General features: G+C 41.7%; 1 protein-coding gene across 5 annotated transcripts in view; it reads left to right on the forward strand.

Moving 5' to 3' along the window:
• Positions 1-23,935, forward strand: part of ankrd6b (ankyrin repeat domain 6b) — a 231,035-nt gene that overhangs the window by 199,054 nt on the left and 8,046 nt on the right. For 4 of the 5 annotated variants that reach the window (XM_041188597.1, XM_041188596.1, XM_041188598.1 and 1 more), the window contains 8 exons: positions 135-233; positions 374-472; positions 2,340-2,438; positions 6,702-6,779; positions 7,150-7,254; positions 9,134-9,268; positions 10,662-10,850; positions 14,339-14,491. In XM_041188597.1, coding sequence (XP_041044531.1) covers positions 135-233; positions 374-472; positions 2,340-2,438; positions 6,702-6,779; positions 7,150-7,254; positions 9,134-9,268; positions 10,662-10,850; positions 14,339-14,491 — 957 coding nt within the window. The remainder of the gene's footprint in view (positions 1-134; positions 234-373; positions 473-2,339; positions 2,439-6,701; positions 6,780-7,149; positions 7,255-9,133; positions 9,269-10,661; positions 10,851-14,338; positions 14,492-23,935) is intronic. The other variant, XM_041188600.1, reaches the window with a different exon arrangement.

The raw sequence follows: 23,935 nt of genomic DNA on the forward strand, positions 1-23,935 counted from the left end.
GACTGTATGGCTGAAATTAACACATAGGGAATTAGCATGAAAACCTCTTAAGGTTAAACAAACTGATAAACTTCTTCACACAAAATTATGTTGTTTAGTAACTTGTCAGTCTTGCCGCTTGTGTCTCCCTTAAGGCAGGTAACATAGCCCTCCACTTGGCCTGTCAGAATGGCCATTCCCAGAGTTCTCGTGTACTATTGCTAGGAGGGTCCAGACCTGACATTAAGAACAGTGTAAGTGAGGGTGTGTTCTTTTATATTTTTGATGTTCAGAAGAAATTTTTTTCAAACAAAAAGGTGCCTTGCTTGTCTTCAGTATTTTTGTTGGTTTATATTCAGCATGACTTGGAGTTGAAATATTTCTGTTTTTGCAGATGGGTGACACATGTTTGCACATTGCTACTCGCTACAATCATGTGACTATTATTAGAATCCTCCTGAGTGCTTTTTGTTCTGTCAGTGAGAAGAACCAGGTCAGTGCTTGAAAAGTTGCCTCAATACTGTGGGGGGGGATTTTTAGCCCCCTGGCAGGGGCGGGCACAGAGAATTTCGCACTGTCAGCCAATGTGCCCTGGCTCCATCCCAGCCCTGGGTTATTTTCTTGGGAGGCGGAAGGGAGGGGGGTAGTGGAGGGCAGTAGGGCAGGTTGCCAATTCAATGAGTTAAAGGCCTTCTAAGGCCTCCGGGTCCTTGGCGGGGTCAGGGAGCAATATATTTGCTTGGAGGCGGCCTCCCGGTGGCAAACCCGAGGCCAGCGCTCCAGGAAGAAAGAAAAGCGTCTCTCAGCTGGCCTGACTTCAGCAGCAGCTGCAGGCTGTCGTGTTGGAGTTCCCCACAGCCTCCCACAATGCTGGCCTGGCTGCTGAGCATTCATATTTAAGCTCAAAAAAGTTAGATAGAGGGCACCTCAACTTTAGGGTGCCTTCTGCCACACTTACTTAGCAAGGCATCCAGCTGCTGCTTCCAAGCTGGAGAGTTCCTATAGGCCCTCCAGCTTCGAGAGCCCGCCTGCCATCCTTAAGTGGACAGCATGCCACCTCCCTGGCCTTAATTGGCCAATTCTGGGAAAAATCACAAGTGAGCGACTGTTCGCTACACAGCGCAGGCTCCTGACCCCCATTTGAGTTTGACATTGGGGCTCTGAAGCCCGCGGGGAAAATCTTGCTTATGGACATGTATTATTCTAATTTATCTTTTATTAAAAGAGTGACATGTAAACATGTTAATAGGCTTTAAATAATTAGGTGATGCATTTGGTAAATGAGATTAACAACTCGTTAAAGATGTGGACAAAGAGCAGTGCTAACGCCAGAATCGACTAAAGTGGGCTTAGCTGTTATGAATTACTGTCTTAAAAAGATGCAAAAAAAGTGCTACATGAAGTTTAGTATTCTATATGTTGTGATGTACAAAAATACGATGCTTTCAAATGTCAATTTGGATAGCGAGGAAAATTTAATATTGTTTTTGAAGGTAATTGATTTTCATTCCATATTAATCTCAATTGAAATTGTATGCTGATGTCAGTCCAGAACATGAAATGGTAAGCTTCCAGGTCATCACCTGCAACATTCATATGCATTCGTCTCTCAACTGTTCATTCATAGTAGGCCAGATTTCCCGATTAATTGAATGTCAATTTAAACCTACATATTTTAAATAGTTTAACACTGATATTAAAATCATACAAACCAGAAAATCTAAGCCAGTGCATTCTATATGGAAAAGGGGATGGGAAACGTGTCACACATTTGAAAAACTGGCAAAAGATTCCACCTTCAAAGCAACAAGATTCCTCACCTCATACTTTAATGTTGTCCTATATTGAATATATCGAGTGCTCAGCAATCTGGCACTCTCAAGCAGAATCCAGTGCTTGTATCCAAGAGCATAACCTGGGATATTTCAGGCATGCAGCATAACATTTTCCAGTCACTAAAATGTAAGCACACCTGTACTTTCCAAGGCTGCATTTCCTACCAGCTCCCCTCCGCTCTGAAACCGTTGGATCATGAAATCACCCCTTAGCTGGATACTTGTGTAGTTTATTAGATAAAATGAAGTTGCATTGTTACTACTTGTTGAAGTTCTCTGACCGCCCTTCCATATCTGCTATTCACAAAGTACTGCAGTTAACCTCCTAACTGGTTTTGTTCCCTTGCTGCTTTATTCCTCAATGGTCAAATTTATACTGACCTGAAAATTATTTAGAACTTCTCAAACACTGTCATAAGCTGACCTATAGACCCTTAGAATGGTGCCTTTACCAATTCAGCCTCATAACTGATAGAGAATGTTATAAAGCTCCATGAACTCTCCTGAATTGATCTTTCCTCACAGGCCGGAGATTCCCCACTTCATATCGCTGCAGCTCTGAACCACAAGAAAATAGCTAGACTTTTACTGGAAGCTGGGGCTGATGGGAATATTATCAATAATGTAAGTAGGCTTTATGTTATTATTAGTGAAGTTCTTTCAGTTCTGTGTGTAGATTGGCAGTGAGGAAAATAGCCTTGGTTTGCCTTTCAGCTTGAGTTTAGCTGAGGCTTATCTAAAACATTGTTCAAAAATATTACATTCCTTTTTAAAATAACCCAAATGGAAGCAGATGAGTTAAGCTTTGGATTCAATTTGAGAATTTTACCCGATCATTTTGAAAAGTCTTTTCTTTAGCTTTCTCCATGCCACATGCAGAAATGTCTCTTCTCACCTATGGTTACAATGTAACCCAAATCCCCTGGTGTTCATTTACTTCTCAATTACTTCTATCTCTCTTTTTTCCCACTTGGACCCTTCTGGCTCTTCCCTGTCCTGTTTCCTAGTTGTGTTAACTTTATGTTTCCTCCTCTAAAGTACATTGCTTTCCCGTCATCCCATTCCACAACCATTACTACTATTCTGCCTTCCAACTTTTCTCCCTCGTGCTGCCATTCCAGCTTGAATTCCCCGTTGGATAAGCCCAACTATCCACAGTGCCTCTGTCTACTCCAAAGAGAAGAACCAGGATCTGTTGCATGTCAACCCCAACTGGGCCATTCTCCTCTTGTGCTAACCTTCCCATGTAACAAACCCCACAACATGCTTCCCTCCAGATTTACTGTTCATCTACAAACAGGCCCTGATCATCCACACTTTATAGTGGATGACTGCTTTGATATCTTGGCTTTGATTGATATTTGGCACAAAGGTGACACTTTCACCCTTAAAGAGCCCTCCCTACTTGACTCTACATTCCTCCACTGTGGGGGTAGTGTGGCCCTTATTATCAATTATGGGCGGAATCTTCTTTCCTCTCTCGTGGTGTGTTTGCAGCGGGAAAGGGCATTTAATCAGGCAGGATGTTGGTGGGTGTGGACCCTGCTATCTTCCTTCCTCCATCCTGATTAAGTCCATGGTGGGAAAACAAAAGCTCTGCAGGCTGCCTGTGGTTGTGGGTAGAGGGGGGAGCTGTGCAGAGAATGACACTGAAAACCACATCCCTGCCCTTGCTGTCAGCCCTCCTAAACCCCCTTCCTTATGACCACCTCGCCTAAACCACCCCCCCTCACCCACCCCCCACCCCAGCCGGTGAAGCTCATCCCACCATTATTTACCTCTGGCCAGGCTCGCTCTGCCATCCTGGGCCTCCAGTGGATGTCGCCCTGGCAGCAGCCACCACCTCCCTATGATGCTGCTGAGCAAAGGAGCTGCCATCATCTGATTGGCCACTAACTCTCAGTGGGTGGTACTTACTGCCCCTGGGGTCCACCAGTCCCACCGCAAGCCTTTTCCTCAGCACTGTACTGTGTTTTCTCGTCTTTAATTATTTAAATCTTCCCTCAGCTCTCTATCCTCTGATTTCACTGCCCTTCCATTCTCCCGAAAGCCCTCCCTCCAAGTAAGTTCTCCGATCCATGCTCCTACCCCTTGAACTCATCATCTCCCATAGCCTCTGATCTGACGTCATCTTCAACCACCTTGTATCCCATGCCATCCATGGCCCCCTACCCCTTCACAACTCAGTCCCGCCTGTTTCCATTGAAACCAAAACTCTTTCCTCAAATCCCAAATCATAAAATATTCATTGCTATACCTGAATGGCTAATTCAATTTCATAGCTTTCTTTTCAAATGAGGTAAAATATCTTTCAACTCCATCTTCTGTAAACTTAGGCATCAACTGATGATTTTTAGTTAAATCAAATTCCTCAAGTGAATCAAAGTCACCATCACAATCACTATCTCTGTTCTTCCTTCATTCTAAGTTTCACTTTAGACAATTCATACAGCCTGACTTCTTTCTCTCTGCTCTCTATCTCCTTCTGTCTCTTTCCTCGATTGCTAACCTCTCTCTCTGTGAAATTCAAGTTCCAGCTTTCACATTTCTATCCCTTGTAATCTTACCTTTTTACTTTCCTGCTCCTCCTTTTCCCATTGAAGCTTTTTTATTTCTAGTTCTTTTCATCTGTCTTTTTCTTTTTCCTTCTCTTTTGTTTCGAACTTGAGTTTTTTTCATTTCTCTTTTTCTCTTTCTTCCAATTCAGTTCTTTTCAGTTCTGTTTCTTCTTCAAGCTTCTTCATTTGCAACTGAAGTCTTACTGCCTCCAGCTGTGACACACTAGTTTCAGATATCCCTTCCTCCAATTTTAAATGGTGGGTGAGTACTTTAACCATATCAGTCTTACAAAATTCCGCTTTTATCTCCGCTTGCACTTTATCTGCTAATTCTTTCAATTGAGTTTTAGTCAGAAATTTCAAATACTTCACACTTATATTTTTCACTCCCAGAAAAGTCGAAAATTTTGCAGCAAATGCCAAAGCCATTTCAGTCTAACCACTTTGAAACCCCTCAACATAAAACTCCTGAGTTCAGCATTCTTCTCGTGCCCGTATCCCTTGGGTCCACAAACTCTAACCCAATTAAGTAATTTTAACAATCCCAGACGAGCCCCCAAATTTGTTATGACCACAGCCAGTGTTAATTGCTGCACAAACCAAGCCCTAAAGGGAAACTTGGTTTATGGGCCATAGCTTTCTTTCGTGTATCCTGAAAATGAAAAGAAGACATGTCGATCACGACAGTAAGAGGTCCAGTTCCACTTTTGGGATTTTAAAAATTAAAAGTATAGGTTTTATTAACAAGAATAAAAGAAAACTTAAGCACACAAGATTACAGTTACACAATTATGGTTAGCTTTACAAAGTATTCCCCCAAAAGACTCCCTTCTTGGTCAGACCCACAAATAAACACCTCCAGGCAATACTCCATTATATATGTTAACTATAAAAAAACAGTAATATTACATAAGGCAACCTGCTGTTGTTTCAATAAAGGCTACCACATGACCTTCACTCTCTCCCACTCTGTGGTGGAATCCACTTCAGAATAAAACTACTTGTTGTAGTCCAAGACTGGTTTAAACAGCATCCTCTCCCAGCCCAGAGACCCAGCTATAGCTCACCAGCTCAAACAGCTCCGGCTAAATCCACAGTAACTCTAAAATACCTATTTTCCCCTTTCATCATTGGTTCCATTGTTCTCATACCTCTTTGAAACTCAAATCCTTCCAAATATAAAATCTTTTATGTCTCTATCTTGTCTTTGCTCTCGGGTCAAAAAAAAATACCCCCACTACTATTTACCTATGGAACTCCTGCAAACATGATTCTTATAACCTCTGACTCCCCTTTGATATTCAAACAAAGGTGTCAACTTATCTAAAAATGCAAATGTTAGAACTTGTTTACTTGTACCTCAACCTAACAACTCTATCATTTTCATACCAGACAACCTGACTCCTATTAAACTCTGCCCAGTTTAATCATATCACGCACACATACAGACACACAGCCTTTTCCACAGAATAACACAATATTCCCCAAAAATATTTTTTAAAAATCCATTCTCACACCATCCGTTCAGCTGATTTTGCTGCTTCGACCCCCATTCCCGTCCCTGCCCTCCTCACTTGAGAACTTCAGAATTTGAGTTCTGAAGGAGAGTCATATTCAAATCAATGTTTGACTGTTTCCTCTCTCCACAAATGCTGCCAGATCTGCTGAGTATTTCCAGCACTTTTCTGTTTTTATTTCAGATTTCCAGCATCCCCAGTATTTTGCTTTTATTCCTGTTTATCCACCTTTGCACCTATGGTGTAAATATTTTCTTTCACTTAGATAATTAGATGGCAACATTCCCTGAATGCCATTATAATTATTTGGTAGAATGATTTTGTTATGAAAACTTAATTAGATTTAATGCAGAAGTTTGAATGAAGCAAGTGAAAACAAGCTTTATGAGGAAATTAGACAATTTAGCTATAAGGTTTATTCTGAAATAATTTGTTTGGTCTGTGTAAGTACATTGTTGATTTTTAAAATTTTTTTATCGACTGTGTTGACGGCATGTATTATGCATGATAAAAGTAGGAATCGAGGAGTCAATTAAGCGTTAGTTATCAACTTACTAATTGTTATAGTGAATGCTCAAGATTATTTTACGACACAATAAAGGACTTCACTTCAGTTTAGGTAAATCAATTAACTGCATTTGATACGTTTTGTGCCTAGTCTGGCATAAAATACAATGGATAGTTCATGATAATCATAATAAAACACATAGTCTCTCTAATGCAACACATTAGTGAAACAAATACCAGTCAGGTTGAGTACTCCAACCTTAATTACATCCAGAAACTATTTACCTCTTTGATTCTTTCTGTAGGCCGGTCTGAGCTCTCTGGAAGCAGCTAGAGAGAATAATAGCCCAGAAGTGGCCCTTCTTCTTACCAAGGCACCACAGGTAAGGGCTTGTGGTAGTGTCAAGAGCCGGGATTACATATGGAAGGTAGCTAGCCAGGGTTGAATAGTGGAGATGAATAAATATTCTGTCACTTTGCTTAGTTTTTTTTTAGAGCTAGGGAGTATTTATGTTGAACATTCCTTCAAACAGATTGAGAGAGTGGACTAGAATCCATTTTGAAGTAATTCATTGCTTATAAAGCACTTTATCTAATATAAATATATAAAAGCACGTTTGTTCTTTGCAACTGTTAGGTCACAACTGTTTTGGTAGGGAAGCAGATGTATTTCAAATGGATATGGGATAAACCATTGTTAGGGTTTTAACTTTGTATTGATGTCTTTAGATAAGTTTTTTTTAATATTACCAGGTTCTCAGTTTCTGTCGTGGGAGAAGCCTGAGGAAGAAGAGGGAAAAACTCAAGGAAGAACGAAGAGCCCAATCTGTACCTCGTGATGAATTGATCCAGAGTAAGGTAAATAAATTTAATCATTTAAAATTTTCGACCTGATAGACAGAGTTTTTGGATGTGGCGATTTGAAAAGTATATTGATTAAAATGTTTCAGTCCCTTGATCTGTGCCAAGTTAGCTTTGGGGATAGCTGTGGGGGAAGTCGGGGTGTCTATGATTAGCCTCAGCTGAAAAGGAGCAAATCGGTCAGTGTTCCCACCTTATTACTATTTAGTGATTCTTTCTGGAATGCTGAAGTTAGTGTAGAATTTGAACTGTGATGTGCCTACTGGGAAGTAAGCCTCCTGGAACTCACTGACGGACGTGTGTGAAGAGTAGCAATTGTGGCAGTTGGAATAGTGGAACTGTAGCCCAGTACTTTAAGAAGGGGGGGGGGACAAAATTAGGGAGGGGGTGGGAGAGGAAAAATAAGTATTAATTCAGTGTTGACAGTTAGCAGACAGTTGTGCTGATCATTGAAATCTGACTCTGGGGTGCTTGATTGGTTAAAGTTTTAATCTGGAATATCAAAGTGCAGTAGTTGAGGAGATCTTAAATTTAGCTTTGACCTTAATTAAATTTTGATAATGATTGAATTTTTGACAGGGCAATTCCCTGTAAACAAACCCACATGTTCATCTTAAACAAATGTTTGAAAAGCTATTGTACACTATTGTGCTAATCATTATCATTAGCTGTGGAATAGCATTATAACTGGACCCGTTTCCAAGCTTGGAAACTCTTAGGTTATTGTTGTGAAAATTCTCTAAGTGAGGATTCAGGTTAAAGAGAAAGGGCTGTTGTGGCTCCACAATAAAGACAGATTTATACCTTGGGGTATATGGGTTATTTATTCCCTGAAACCAGGAGCATTCTAATTTCATTCTCTTCTGGATGCACTGGAAGGGGACTTCATAAATTGTAGCAATTTTGTTGTCAGCTTGTAATAGGAGTTAACCAATCTGGGCTGTAGAATTGACCCCCAATGTATGGATTGTTTCATCACAAAATAATTTAATGAAATTATCACATCACACATTGTGGCGTCTACAAATACTTCACTAAAAATTTATGTTGCGTTTAATAGCATGGCAGTGCATTATGTCCACCAACATTAACGTAGTGAGATATTGCTTGTGTTGTGCTAGGTCGTTTGTTCAGTTTAATAATACTTAGTTCTATATCTAACTCCTGCCAACTCACTCCTAACTCTCCTAATGTATCTTCTGCAGCAACTTCTACTCCTGCCTCCATATGGCCATCTTAGGATTGGCGGCAGGCTGGGAGCCGTGGCGGGCTTAAGAAAAAGCATGTAACCTCATCCGTGGGCGGGATAAGGTTTCATGAGGGTTTTTAAATATTTAATAAAGGTTTCAGTGAAAGTGATGGACGTGTCTGTAATCATGTGACAGTGTCACATGAGGGGACATGTCAGGGAAATCTTGCTATCATTTGCTTAACATTTTTTAATTTGGAGCCGATCTCTCTGAGGCTCAGGGAGATCAGTGCGCTCTTTCGCGCACATGCTCTCGGCTGAGGGAACACCCCCCCGCCCCCCCACCCCGACCCAAACACCCCACCGCACAGGGAGCGCATAGCACTTCCTGGTGGACGTCACGCTGGGTGGGCCTTAATTGGCCCGCCCACGTAAAACGGCTGCATGCCCCCAATCGGGGGTGTGGATCCAATCGGAGGTGCGCCTGCCTGCTCCTGCACTTTCCCCCCAACGGAAAATATTTCGCATGATCTTTAGAGGGACGTATTTATCCCTCCTCCCCTCCCCAAAGAAAAGGTGCCTATTGAATTTCCTCTATCTATCTATAGTCAATTAAATCTTTCATCAGATACTAAAACATGGAGATGGCAATGACCTGGTCACTTACTCTTTTCTGGTACATAACAGGGAAGTGTCTCAGTAGATGATGCCCACAGCAGTGAGCAAGGACATCAGAAGAAAAAAAATGGAGATGATTTAACCAGAGTAGCTACACCAGAACAGAAGAAAAAGTGGGACAGGAAGAAAAAGCAGAGGGAAAAGGTAATTTTAGCTTTTTAAAATAAGTATCATTAAGAACAAACTAAGGTAAATTAAGCAAATAGAGTCCAACAGACTGTTGCAATAGTAACTGAATTACCTAAATACAGTATTAGTAATGGGGCTGGTAAATCCTTCATCAACTAATGTTGAGAGCCATTGCTTCTTAAGAAAAAGTTACTTTGAAGGTCACATTTCCAGCAGATACAATCAGCCAGTCTGCTTCAGCCAATATCAAACATTCAAAAAGGGTACTGGCTAATATCAGCACTCTGAAAACAATATCCATCCCTTCCAAGCAAGCAACAATTAAAAAATCCTGGCATTACTACTCTTTTTTTCAATGGCAGTCTAATTTACACATGGCATATTTTGATGAAGTGATTACTGCAAAGGATCCTGTAATTTTTGAAGAACGGAGAAATTCGGTATCCTGACTAACATTTATGTTTCAGCCAGTATCACTAAAACAAAATATCTTGTTGTTTGTGGGACTTTATGGTGCGCAATTGGCTTCTGCGTTTCTCTCCATTACTAGAGGGACTACACTTCAGAAGTGTTTAATTAACTGTGAAGAGCTTTGGTTAATCTTTAAATCATAAAAATGCAAAGTTATATACAAGCTATCTTTTTATTTGCAATAATAAGTAAAAATGTGGGAGGCAACTCCACTCAGCTGGTTCAGCCTCCCACGACAGGTGTAGGAGGTGAGTGATTATGCTACTGAAATAACAACCCAGAGACTGAGTTCAAATCTCACCAATGCAAGGTGTGACGTTGAATCGAATGAAACTGGTAATATGTGGGCCAACACTGGACTATAACTCAATTGTCATAAAGAACCCAACTGGTTCACTGATATCCTTCAGAAAAGAGCATCATCCATCCTGCCGAGCATGGTTTGGGCTACATATGACTGCAGTCCCATGCTATTTGGCTGATTCTTGATTCTTCAGGCCAATCAGGGATGGGCAATAAATGCTGCTTTCCCATTGTCCCTTATGTCCTAAGAGCAAAAGTTTAAAAAAAGAGACCAATGTTTTCCCCATAGCTTATATCCCATTGCCTCTTGAGTGGCTCCATAGTTATTTTTTTCTTATCCACTAGCCTATGCAGAAGCATATTACAGGTATTAATCAGTCTTGTCAGGAAGTACTTCTTCACACACGGGGCTGTGCTTGTCTATTCCTAGTGTGTACTTGTGTTCTTTTGTCCTTTCAAAGTTTACATGTAGAGGAACATCAGAGTGTAGCAGATTTCCACGGAAAAGTGAGTTGTACTAGTTTAAAACAATGAGTAAAGAGTTTTATTATTTAAATAATGTGTTGTTCCTTGGTTTTGATTTGAGCATGAAGCTATTTTATACAAAGTTACTAAACTTATTACATTTCCACAGAGTTCTGCTCTTTCGGACCCTCCTCCATTGACAGACCAGCAACCTCAACAAGACAATGCACAAGTCAAGAAAAGGAGAAGCAAACATTGCTGCTGTTCCCCCAGTCCACAGCAAACTGTTCTTCCTCATAATTTCCGTGCCTACCAGCTGTACACATTATACAGAAACAAGGATGGCAAAGTCATGCAGGTAAATGCACAATGATACACTGCCTGATTGTTTTCCATTTTATCATACAAACAATTTGGAATATATTTCAGGGAGTGCTGACTACAGTGCACTAATATAATTGATTGAACGAGATAATATCACAAATTCGCAGACCTAAACAGTTTAGCTCAATCATCCCTACTTCAAGATTAGACTCTGTTCTTGAAAGCACTCCCTGCTATCATAGTTTTTATATTATCTACCATTTTACTTTAAGATGACCTTCCATTCAGTTTAAATTTTTTGTGCCCACAGTACAAAGAAGTGTTCTGTGGATCCAAGAGGTGAATTTTCCTCCTTAGCATATTAATTAATTGTAGGAACTGGTATGGGTATTGGTGCTTATGGCACATTTGGGCATAAATTGCACCAGATTTTTTTCCTACTAAATTTAGTGGTAGGAAAAACTTGTGCCTTTTGTACCCAAATTCAGAATAAACAGTTATCACTTGCCTAGCTTTCATGCTTAGGCATTGGGGAGGAAAATTAATTAACATAAGTTTCAAATAAGAGAGTTTAGCCTGTGACAACTTTACGTAAAATTTCCCAATAATCAGCTGCTTGTTAAATATGATTACTAGCATACCTCCCATTTAAAATGTTAATTTGGTCCATGTCATGCTAATCTAGTCTAGTGAATTGAACTCTGTCCAGCTCAATTGAATCTGATTTTCCTCTCCCTCTGATGCCCATTGACCAATATCCAATTATGATCACATATTTTTCTTCCCTTCAGTAAAACTGATCAGTGCCAGTGCATTAAACTCAAGGGGTGGTATTGCCCCAGATTTACATTAAGTGCTATAGCGGGCAGGAAAAAGAATGTTTTACCTGCCGGCCGCACTGGCGGCTTTTCATGCCGTATTGTCCCAATCCCACCTCATTAATCATGCATTCCCAGGAAACACACTGTTTCACTGGCGAGCAGCCTCCGATTCACCCACCACAGCGTCGCTTCGCTGCTTCCTCACGTAGGGTACCATGTTTAAAGTGCAACCCCGCGCACATCTCTCAATGCTTCCAGCCCAGGGGTGCAAAGGCAAGAAGACCTCCAATTCAATGACACACCCCTGGGATGCCTTCTGGACACTGTTGGAGCTCTCCGCAATGTCCTCTACCTCCATTCTGGCTGCAGGACGCCCATCAGTGTCAGCACTCCGGCCTGGGAGGCGGTGGTCAGTCCCAATGCTGCTCAGGAAAGGTTCGCCATCCAGCGCAGAAAGAGGATGAATCACCTCATCTGTGCCGCCAGGGTACGGCAACCATCTCATCACTAAACTCTCACACTCAGAAGGCCATCACACATTAACTGGCATCTCACTCACTACCAGCTCAAGGGACATCGCCACTCACTCTCTCTCTCACACATGCTCGTATCTCCATCTGGCGTCATCTCCTCAGCCCTCACCCTCTTGAGGCCACTTGTTCAGATCAACATGTGCCTCTACACACACCCTGGGATAACCCCCTTCCCCGGTAATGCCCTAGCCCAGCAGCGTCTTCCCTTGCCTGAGGCCAGTTATCCCCCTTCCCCAAGCAAGCCAGCCACCCCCACCTCACAGCTGGTCTCATAAAGAGACATCTGCCCATGAGCGCCCTAAAAGTGATGTGGTGCTGCCTGCGAAGGCTAGTGCTGATGACCCCAAGCGCTGCCCAAAACAAACAAGAGAAACAAGCCTCAAAGTCTTGGGCAAAGTGCAGCTTAACAAGTGCACGTCCCTTATGTTCAGTTGTGAAACACATTGGCGTGCAATCACACTGACGTGCCTGATGATCCAGTTTGGGGGTTGATTCTGGCGAGCAGGGTTTATAATGATATGCAGATATAGTACAGTGAAGTTTCTGACGTGCAGTGGCAGGAAACGCGGTGTGCCATTGTTGGGCACAGCGATCGATTGCAAACTGGTTTCACAACATTGTGTAACCAATTTTTGACCTCCCGCCATATTGTCTGCTGGCACCCACCATAACGCCTGACACCAACTGGGCAGGGAAAATTCCACCCAATGTATGATCTGCACAGTCCAGAATCATATGCACTTGGAGCTCTTCCAGCTTTTCTAATAATAGATTAGTAATTCAGGGCAGTGTTGAATTTATGTTAGTCTCTTGTTTTTTAAAAAATGTAATCTTTTCCAGATTGTTTATTGCTTCTTAAGATGATATATTCCAAAAGTGATGGAAATTCCTCTGTCCCAGGAGCTCTCTTCTTCATTTCCGAGGTTGATCAATTAGAGTATCAGCCCGGGTTTCAGTGTAGCACACCATTGATCCTAGCTGGACATGTCCCTTACTTTCCAATTGAATTTTTGACCTCGCTGGTGAACTTCAGATTACTTGATGTTTACTTATTTGTCTTTGGCAAGATGCTGGCCTTGCAATAAAGGACAACTGCCTGGTTGGGAAAGGCATGTAACCCCTGCACTCAGGTGCTCAGCTGCGAGAAGGATATTGCCAGCCAAGGAGGCTGAGACCCGGTCTGTGTGCCTGCCGATGAGATATACCCGACTGTAGATGTGTACTCAATGACTTCCTATGTCTATAGCTAAAGTCGTGGGAAAGTGTATTACCACTTCAAACTTTTGAAGACATGTTATTTTGACTTTGTGGCATCTGTGAATGTTGCATACATTTGCTTCAATCAACTACCCAACAAAAAATCCTCTCCTGTTGAAGGAGAGAGAATAGGAGTGTCTACAGCTTAGAGAGCTGGCAGGAAAAGGGAAGATGCAAAAACTGGGAGTGAGGTAACATGAGGTACAGTCTGCTTTTCCAATAGTGCTTTGTGATTATGAATTAGAAATGTTGCAGGAAAAGCTGACTTGTACCTTGCTTAGCTGTCTTAACTGCAGTCTCTGCCACTGCCTCTCATTCCTGCCAGTTTTCTCATTGCTTCTGATTATCCCATTGCTGCAGCTCCCACAACCTTGAGGGATTGTAGTGCTCTCACGGAGGTTGTTGACTGCAGGCTTGCTGACTGTTCTTCCTGGGGAGGGAGCTGCATGGGGTTCCAGGGGAAGGAGTTATGTAGGGTGATGGTGATGGAAGATGAGAATGGAGTCAGGCCTTTGTGACCTAACATTGTGATGATTACCCTAGTTCACTAACAAAATGGGGAAGCAATGGGGAACAGTAACTCAAAAGGAAGACGTTCAAGCCTTGTGCCTTTTATGAATTACCTGGGAGGTTGGGGAGCCTGTAGTTCCCCGTTACTATCTCCATGGCAACACCTCAGCCAGGGTCAACTTGCCAACCAATCAGCACCCTTTTCTCCTGTGGTATAAATTGTTGTGATTGTTTGAAATTTGGCATTCTTGGGTTTGCCCTGCTGAGTACAAGGTGAAAAGCTTCAGGAACATGTCTCTCTTTTCAGCAATATTCAAAGAAATGCTTCTGCTTAAGTTTAGCTCAATTAGTCATTAAAATCCGTCTTTCAGCAAATGACCTTTTGTAATTTTGTTGTTCAGGCCCCCATAAATGGTTGTCGTTGTGAGCCACTGATCAATAAATTGGAGAACCGTCTCGAAGCTACAAAGGAAGAAATTAAAGCTGAACTTGAGACTGTGCAAGGGAAATTGAATACAAAGCTAGGAGAACTGGAAGGAAGAAATAAACATGAGGTAAAAGAGGAACATTTTACTTCCACATTGACCATAAGACCAAGATGAGAATTTTCTCCCCATCAGGGGGTTTGTGCGATGGCAGGTGCGCAGCTGATTGGTGCCCCCAATCGGCTGGGCGCTGCCATTTTACGTGGGCGGGCCAATGTCACATGAACTGGGACATGTTCATTGATGTTAATAAAAACTTTTCCAACACTTCAAAAACGTTCACGAAACCTCATCCCACCCATGGATGAGGTTCCATGAAAAATGTGAAGGCCGCCTGGGCTCTTCACTTGCCCACCAGCCTTGAGGTTGGACGGGTAGCTCAGGTCAATGATTTAATAGATTGTTAAATGGCCTTAGTAGGCCTTTGACAGTTTGGCGGGCGCGCAGCCCTGAAAATCTGAATGACGCGCAGTGACGTACGCTTGACATCACCCCGTGTCATTTTACGCCTCGGCGAGAGGGGGCTGGGCCCACTCGCTGAGCCGAAGATTCTACCCCATAAGGCATAGGAGCAGAAGTAGGCGATTCGGCCCATCGAGTCTGCTCCACCATTCAATGAGATCATGGCTGATCTGATAATCCTCAACTCCACTTTCCTGCCTTTACCCCATAACCCTTGATTCCCTTACTGATTAAAAATCTGCCGGTCTCAGCATTGGATATACTTAATGATCCAGCCTCTACAGCCCTCTGCGGTAAAGAATTCCACAGATTGTCTACCCTCTGAGAGAAGAAATTCCTCCTCATCTCTGTTTTAAATGGGCATTCCCTTACTCTGAGATTATGCCCTCTGGTCCTAGGCTCTCCCACAAGGGGAAACAACCTCTCGACATCTACCCTGTCAAGCCCCCTAAGAACCTAATATGTGTCAATAAGGTTGCCTTTCATTCTCTTAAACTCCAATGAGTACAGGCCCAACCGACTCAACCTCTCCTCATAAGAAAATCCTTCCATACCCAGAATCAACCTAGTGAACCTTCTCGGATTGCCTCCAAAACCAGTATATCTTTCCTTAGATAAAGCGACCAAAATTGTTTACAGTATTCTAGGTGTGGTCTAACTAGTGCCTTGTCTAATTTTAGAAAGACTGCCCTATTTTTATACTCCATTCCCTTTGAAATAAAGGCCAGCATTCCATTTGCCTTCCCTATTATCCGTTGAATTTGTATGTTAGTTTTTTGGGATTCATGCACAAGGATTCCCAAATCCCTCTGTGCTGCAGCCTTCTGCAGTCTTTCTCCATTTAATTAATATTCAGCTCTTCCATTCTTTCTGCCAAAATGCATAACCTCACATTTTCCCACATTATATTCCATCCGCCAAGTCTTTTCTCACTCACTTAACCTGTCTATATCCCTCTGTAGAATCCTTGTGTCATCCTCACCACTTGCCTTCCCACCAATTTTTGTGTCATCCACAAAGTTGGCGATAGTAGATTCACTTCCTTCATCTAAGTCATTAATATATATTATAAATAATTGTGGCTCCAACACTGATCCCTGTGGCACTCCACTAGTTACAGGTTGCCATCCCGAAAATGCCATCCCAACTCTGTCTTCTATCAATTAGCCAATCCTCTATTCATGTTAATATACTACCTCTAACACCAGGGGTTCTTATCTTATTAAGTAGCCTTATGTGCAGTACCTTACTGAATGCCTTTTGGAAATCCAAATATATTACATCTACTGATTCCCCTTTATCTATCCTGCTTGTTTCCATCTCAAAGAATTCTAATAAATTTGTTGGGCATGATTTCCTCTTCATGAAGCCATGCTGACTCTGCTTGATTAGATTATGTATCTCTAAATGCTCTGTTACTTCATCCTTTATAATAGACTCCAACATTTTCCCAATGACAGATGTTAAGCTAACTGGCCTATAGTTACCTATTTTTTGTCTCCCTTTTTGAATAAGGGTGTTACATTGGCCATTCTCCAATCCGCTGGGACTTTTCCAGAATCTAAGGATTCTTGGAAGATTATTACCCATCAGGTCCAGGGGATCTATTGGCCTTTAGCCCCAAAAGTTTCCCTAGTACTTTTTCTCTAGTGGCAGTTATTGTATTTATTTCCTCCCCACCTTTTGCCCCTTGATTATTTAGTATTTTTGGAATGCTATTCATGTCTTCTACCATGAAGACTGAAGCAAAGTGTTTATTCAACTCCTCTGCCATTTCCTGGTTCCCCATTATTATTTCCTCAGCCTCATTCTCTAAGGGGCCTATGTTCACTTTAGCCTTACTCTCCCTTTTTATAAATTTATTGAAGCTCTTACTGTCCATTTTGATATTACTTGCTAGTTTACCCTCAAAGTTTATTTTCTCCCTTTTTTTTGGTCATCTTTTGTTGGTTTTAAAACTTTCCCAATCCTCTGGCTTACCACTAATCTTTGCCACATTGTTTGTTTTTTCTTTCAATTTGATACTCCTTGGTTAACCATGGTTGGTTTATCCCCTTCCTAGGATCCTTCTTCATGACTGGGATGTATCTTTGTTGAGAGTCATGAACTATTTTCTTAAATGCCTGCCACTGTTTATCAACTGTCTTTTCTGCTAAACTCCTTTCCCAGTCCACTCCAGCCAACTCTGCCCTCATTCCATTGTAATTACCCTTATTTAAGTTTAGCACAGTTGTTTCCGACCCAAGTTTCTCACTCTCAAACTGAATGCTAAATTGTACAATATTATGGACACTGTCCCCTAGGGGATCCTTTACTCTGAGATCATTTATTAAACCTGCCTCATTACACATTACCAGATCCAAAAGAGCCTGATCCCTGGTTGGATTCACAACATATTGTTCTAAGACACTGTCCCAAATGCACTCATTCCATCTCATACTAACAAAGCTACCCCACCACCCTTTCCTTCCCGTCTGTCCTTTTGAAAAGTTACATACCCCTGAATATTTAGTTCCCAGCTTTGATCTCCTTGTAACCATGTCTCCGTAATGGCTATAAGATCATACCCATTAACCTGTATTTGTGCCATTAATTCATTTATTTTGTTCCGAATACTATGTACATTTAAGTAAAGGGCCATTAATTTGCCTTTTTACCATTTTGGCCCTATTTGCTGCTTTTTTAAAATGTTTGTATACTCTGTCCCTTCCTGTCACACTCTGGGTATCGTTACCTAACTAGCTGCCCTTCAAGGCTGCCATGCCCTTTTGCTTTGTAAGCCTACATATCACCTTTCCAGAACCACATTGTCCATAGATTTTTTTAACCTGCTAACTCAAAGTATTTTCATTACTTTTTAATTGGATAATTTAAATAGTAATGTTTGAACCTAACTCAAAGAGGGTCAAGGGCCTGGTACTCTGTGACTCATTAACCGTACAATTTGCTGCAGCTTCAAAATTAACTCTTGCTTAGATTCCAAGGATGAAAACAAAGAGGTATCTGGCATTTATGATTGTGCCAGTAAATATACTGCTTCCTGTGATTATTTTCTACAGAAAGTTACATATATGTAGTGTAGGATTTTTTTAATATAAAAGTGAAAAAGATCTAGGTGCAATGTGAATCCACTTGGTTCAGAGGAAATCAGATTGTGGAATTGTCTCTTTGAAATGGGGTGTTTAGCACTGTTTTCCTGGTTGTATTTGCCTCACGATGTAACTTTCCCTTCAACAGCAGAATCCCAGGAATCTCTGGGTGCACTTTCTGGAGTATTAGCTCATGACTAAAGTACAGATTATGATCACTAATGGAATATTTGTCCTTGTAGAATATTCAGTAATTAAACGAAGCCACTGCACCACATTTCCCTAATGCACTGAGAACAGCTAACACTGTGTCGTGTAATGGTGCTTCACAGTGAGTGATGTTAATTAGCCAAATCACCTGGTAATCAGTTACAGCTAAATACAGCTCCAGTTATGGTCTAATTTAGATTGAACATCATATAATTAGCAGTTAGTGTATTTGCAAATTCACCTACGATACCCAGCTGTACCTCACCATTTCCACCCTAGTTTCTATGATTGTCCGGCTTGAAGTTACAAATGAAGCAATCATTCTTGGAGCTCAACGTCAGTAAAACTGATGCTGTCTTGCCAGAAACTCTACGAACTGCCCTCCACCCCAGGTTAATCCACTAGATTGCAATCTTGGTGAGCTTCAAATCCTGTATCGAATCCATCACTGAGACTACGTATTTGGCTTCAAAGTATTGCCAACTTGCCACAACCTTGCTATTCTGTTTTAGTCTGTCTTCAAACAGAAAAGCATATAATGAAGTTTTGTTATGTTAAGGACACATGAGTCCAAGCTGTTTGTTCAAGTGTCTGACTGAACACCTACTGCCATCTAAACTGTAATGACTTGACATAACAGACAGGTTTCTACTTGAAACAGATAACTTTATTACAGAGAGCTTTTCAGAAGCTACATGCTTGATCCAGGTTCTCAACTAGAAAATCACGCCCCTTGGATTACCCACACTTAGGGTTCATTGGTTGGAATCTCCAAGAACAATCATCTGATCCCTGATAGGCAGTAGGAAAGACTATACCTTCAGTTACTACATTTCTTCCCCCTTTAGTTTTTTTTCCACTTCCCGTTTACAGAGAATATTTGAATAACCCACAACATATACTTATAAAAAAAGTCAGGTGATTAAAGATTAAGTCTCTGAGGTGGTTTCCTTACTCGGTTAGAGCGGCATAGCTCTACCACTTTAGGTTCTTCCACAGGATCGACAAGATCAGGAATTGCAGCATCAGCTACATCATTAGAAAGTGGCAGTTCAGGGTGAGGCGACTCTACAGAGACATTGGGCATGTCTATTCTAAGTCGATCTGTCACCTCCGGGATTAATGGTTCGACGTAAATCACAGGCAGAATAGCTGGTGGTAGGAATGTCTCCCTATTCCATTTTTATTATTCACGGCATGTTGGTTTCGCTGGCTGGGCTAGTATTTATTGCCCATCTCTCATTGCCTTTGAGAAGATGGTGGTGAGCTGCCTTCTTGAACTGCTGTAATTCATGTGGTGTAGTTACACCCACAGTACTGTTAGGAAGGGAGTTCCAGGATTTTGACCCAAGATGATCCACATGTTTTTGAATAATTTGGTCTTCCACTTCCACCTGGAAGGACAAGGGACCAGTTTCTGAGACAATTGTGCCAGGAACCCAACAAGGTCAACTTCCAAAATTCCACACGAAAACTGGATCTCCTACAGTAAATCTTGGAGTTTTGCTATGAATATTATGATTCAATTTTTGATTCCTCTGATTCCTCTCTACCTTCTCTAAGTTTGGAAACACCAGACTTAACCTTGTATATAGGTGACGTTTCATCAATTAATCGAATAGCGTTGAATCCGTGGTTGAAAGAGGCGTTGTATGATAATTGAGAAGAAAGTGGGAAAGTCGAGTTTCTAGAATATCTTTGGATAACCTCTTTGTTCCAGATTTGAAAGTTTGTACTGCTTTCAGCTAAACCATTTAATGAGGGATGATATGGTGCTGTTTTAATATGTCTGATTGCATTTAAACTCATGAATCTCTGAAACTCTGTACTGTTAAAAACTGTACCATTATCCAAAATGATGACTTCTGATAGGCCATGTATACTAAAACATTGACACCGCTTTTCAATCGTTGCACTCGCTGTTGATGATCTGACTTCATCCATTTGGGATGCGCATCTACAATCAATAAAAACATGGTACCTAAGAATGGCCCTACATAATCAATATGTAGTCTAACCCAGGGTCAACCAGACCACTCCCACGAATGCAGTGGAGCTGAAACAGGCAACTTCTGTTGTTGCTGACACTGGAGACATTGCTTGACCATGCTTTCAATGTCACTGCCTGGCTACCAGACATAGCTTCATGCAAGCATCTTCATCTTTGAAATGCCTGGATGTACACTGTGAAGCTCTGTCAAGAGTGGTTCTCTTCCTTGCAAAGGGATGACAACTCTTGATCCACACAACAAAATTCCATCTTGACAACTTAACTAAGATTTTTGGGCATGGAATGGTTTCATCTCTTCAGACACTGGTGAATTCAACCATCCTTGCAATACAAGGGCTCGGACTTCTGACAAAATTGGGTCATCCAATTCCTAATTTGCTTCACACACGTAGATGAAGAATCCAAGGAATTCATTACACACACAACTTCTTGTGGTACTGGAGCATGTACAATGCTATCTGGTAACGGGAGATAACTGAGTGCATCCGCATTTGCAATATGCAAGCCAGGATGGTGCGTAAAGGTATACTCATACACAGATAATATCAAAGCCCAACATTGAATTGTTGCTGAGGCTTTTGGCGGAATGGCTTTATCCTCACTGAATAAGCCCATTAATGGTTTATGGTCCGACATGATGGTAAAATGTTATCCATGCAGATACTGGTGGAATTTATTTATTCTAAACATCGCTTGTAAACCTTCTTTTTCTAGTTGGGAATAACCCTTCTCAGTCGCAGAGAAGGTTCTGGAGAATTGGCCTTTCTGATCCATCTTACATGTTATGTGATAACATAGCTACCACACCATAAGGAAATGCATCACAGGTTAATAAGTCTTTCAGTGTGTTGTAATGTACCAGTAATAGCTTAACTTTCACAAAGGCTTCTTCTTATTGCCAGTTCCATGACCAACAATGATCCTTTTTTAACGACAAGTGTAATGTTGCTAACACTGTTGACAAGTTTGGCAAGAAGCAGCTATAATAATTGACCATGCCCAGAAAAGACTGGAGTTCGGTTACACTGGACGGAGAGGGCGCCCCTCTTATTGCCCTAACTTTCTCTTCTACTGGGTGCAAACCCATGGCATCCACCCGGTGACCCAGATAAATAACTTCTGGCGCTTGGAATGTGCATTTATCTTTCTTTAATCACATACTGGCTTCCAAGAATCTTCTTAACACTACTTCCAGATTGGCCAACTGTTCGGCTTCAGTTAACCCTGTGATCAAAACATCTCCTAGGTATGCTACCACTCGGGGAAGTCCTTGCAAAAGACTCTCCATTGTCCTTTGGAAGATTGCACATGCAAACGATACTCAAAAGGGTAGGTGTGCACATTGGTACAGACCTTTGTGCGTATTGATGGTTACATACCCTCTGGACATGCTATTCAGTTCTAACTGTTGGTATGTGTGGCTCAGGTCCAGTTTTGTATAGGATTTGCCTCCAGCTAGCTTTGCATGTAAGTCATTTATCCTTGGGATAGGATATTTTTCCAGTTTGGCTGCCTTGCTCATGGTCAATTTATAGTCCCTACAAATGCATATAGTTTGGTCTGCTTTCACCACTGGGACCATGGGCGCTGCCCATTCTGAAAATTGGACTGGCTGGATTATGCCTAGATTTTCTGAGCAGCGCATTCTACATCCACCTTCCTCTTTAGGGCATAAGGCACAGGTCTGGCCTTAAAGAAACTGGGTATGGCCTGAGAATCCACATATATTTTTGCTTGCAAGCCTTTTGACTTTCCTAATTCGTCACAAAACACACTGTCGTATTTCCTTAGCAGTTCGGGAACTCCGCCGGTTCTCAAGGGAAATATTTCTGACCAGTTGAGCTTAATTTTTTTGTAACCAGTCTCAGCCCAGAAGACCAGGTCCTTTACCTGTCACTATGATCACTGGAAGCTGGGCGGTCTGTTGCCGATAGGACACAGGTACTGTAGCAATGCCCTTTACCTGTGTGGATTCTCCAATGTATGTCTTCATTGGAGCTGTTGTTCGCTCCAGATTCAGTGGCTGGGTACCTTCATTTAGGTATTTAAATGTGTGCTGTCCCACCGCTGTGGTTGAGGCTCCTGTATCTACCTCCATTATTAGTGACTTCAGGCTCACTTTGATTGTGACAGTGATAGATTCAGTTTTTACTGCTGTGACATTGTACAGTGAATAGATGTCGGTATTAGCAGCTTCAGGTTCTATTATTCACTTTAGTCGTTTTGGTCTACTAGCTTATGAGCTGTTTCAGTTTCACCCTGCATTGCTTTATTATGTGAACTTTCTTATGGCAGTAATTGCATTCTGCCTCTTTGAATCTGCAGGTGTCTGGCACATGGCTACCCCCACACCTATAACAGATTAACCTTGGAGTTCCTACTGAAATGCTTCCACTGGGCCTTTTCATTTTTCCAGCAGCATAGATTGTCTCTCACTTCACTGCTGTCTCTCTGGTTTTCGCGCCACACCCTGCGATAGGCTCCCACCCCATATTAAGAACAGCGCCATGTTCCATGTTTTGTAAAGCCTGTGAGTCTCTTGCAGCACTTTCCATGGCTCAGCTATTTCCAGGGTGTACCTCAAATCGATGTTGACTTCTGTGAGTAAACAGCACTGAATGGCGTCATCATGAGCTTCACAAACTAATCAGTCCTGCAACATATTGAGTGGGTCTGAGGTCATAGTGTTCTGTCAACTGCTTCAACTTCATGAGATAGGTTACGATAGACTCTCCTGGGGCACTTCCTCTGGAGTTAAACTTAAGCCTCTGCATTATTTCGTGTGGCTTTGGCTGCTAATGTGTCTTCACGAGGTCTACTAATTTGTTAAAGGACTTAAAATTGGGCACATTCAGGGCCGTCAGGCTGCGGATGCTACCACACACACTCAAAAGGATTGCTTTCTGCTTCTCCACGCTAATTTCGTTCGCCATGAAATAGAAACCAAGGTGCTCTTTGTACGGGCTCCAATCTCCTGTAGACACATCATAAGGATTGATTCCGCCAAAGAGTGGCATGACTGGTGAGTATACTTTTTTAAAAAAATTTGATCCACTCACATTCACAAGGTGAGGTGCAGCTTCAGAGCTATTTTACCAATGTCGCCAAATGTAATGACTTGACATACAGACAGGTTTCTATGAGAAACAGATAACTTTATTACAGAGAGCTTTTCAGAAGCTACATGCTTGAACCCGGTCCTAGACTAGAAAACCAACCACCCCCCCCCCCCCCCCCCCCCCCCCCCCCCAACCTGATTACCCACGCTTATGGCTCATTGGTTGGAGTTTCCAACAACAATCACGTGACCCCTGATACGCAGTAGGAAAGACTATACCTTCCATTACTACATAAATGTACCTGGGTAAAGCAGTTTCTTTTCACCAGATCAGGATGGGGCTAAAGTAGAATTCACACTTTTCAAATATGGACTTAACCATCAAAGGAATGACACCAACTTGATGACCATGGTATATGACTGTTCTGGTTACTTTTCCTCCCTATGATGAAGAAAGCCTCTCTAATTGCTTTACATTTTTCTTGGCAGAGGATTTCCTAGTCTGAATACAGGTTTAGTTTGTGTTTCATAACCAATGTTTTTTAACTGGCATGGCTAGGGAAGCAGTTATAGTTCGATATTAAGGTTAACAACCCATTCAACAGTTGTCATGTAAAAAAGCAGCAATCAATCTTAAAGGATTGCACAAACACATTGTGGGCTCATTTATTAATTCTAGGCAC

Source organism: Carcharodon carcharias, chromosome 5 (genome assembly GCF_017639515.1).
Source record: "Carcharodon carcharias isolate sCarCar2 chromosome 5, sCarCar2.pri, whole genome shotgun sequence".
In the NCBI taxonomy this organism is placed as follows: Eukaryota; Metazoa; Chordata; class Chondrichthyes; order Lamniformes; family Lamnidae; genus Carcharodon; species Carcharodon carcharias.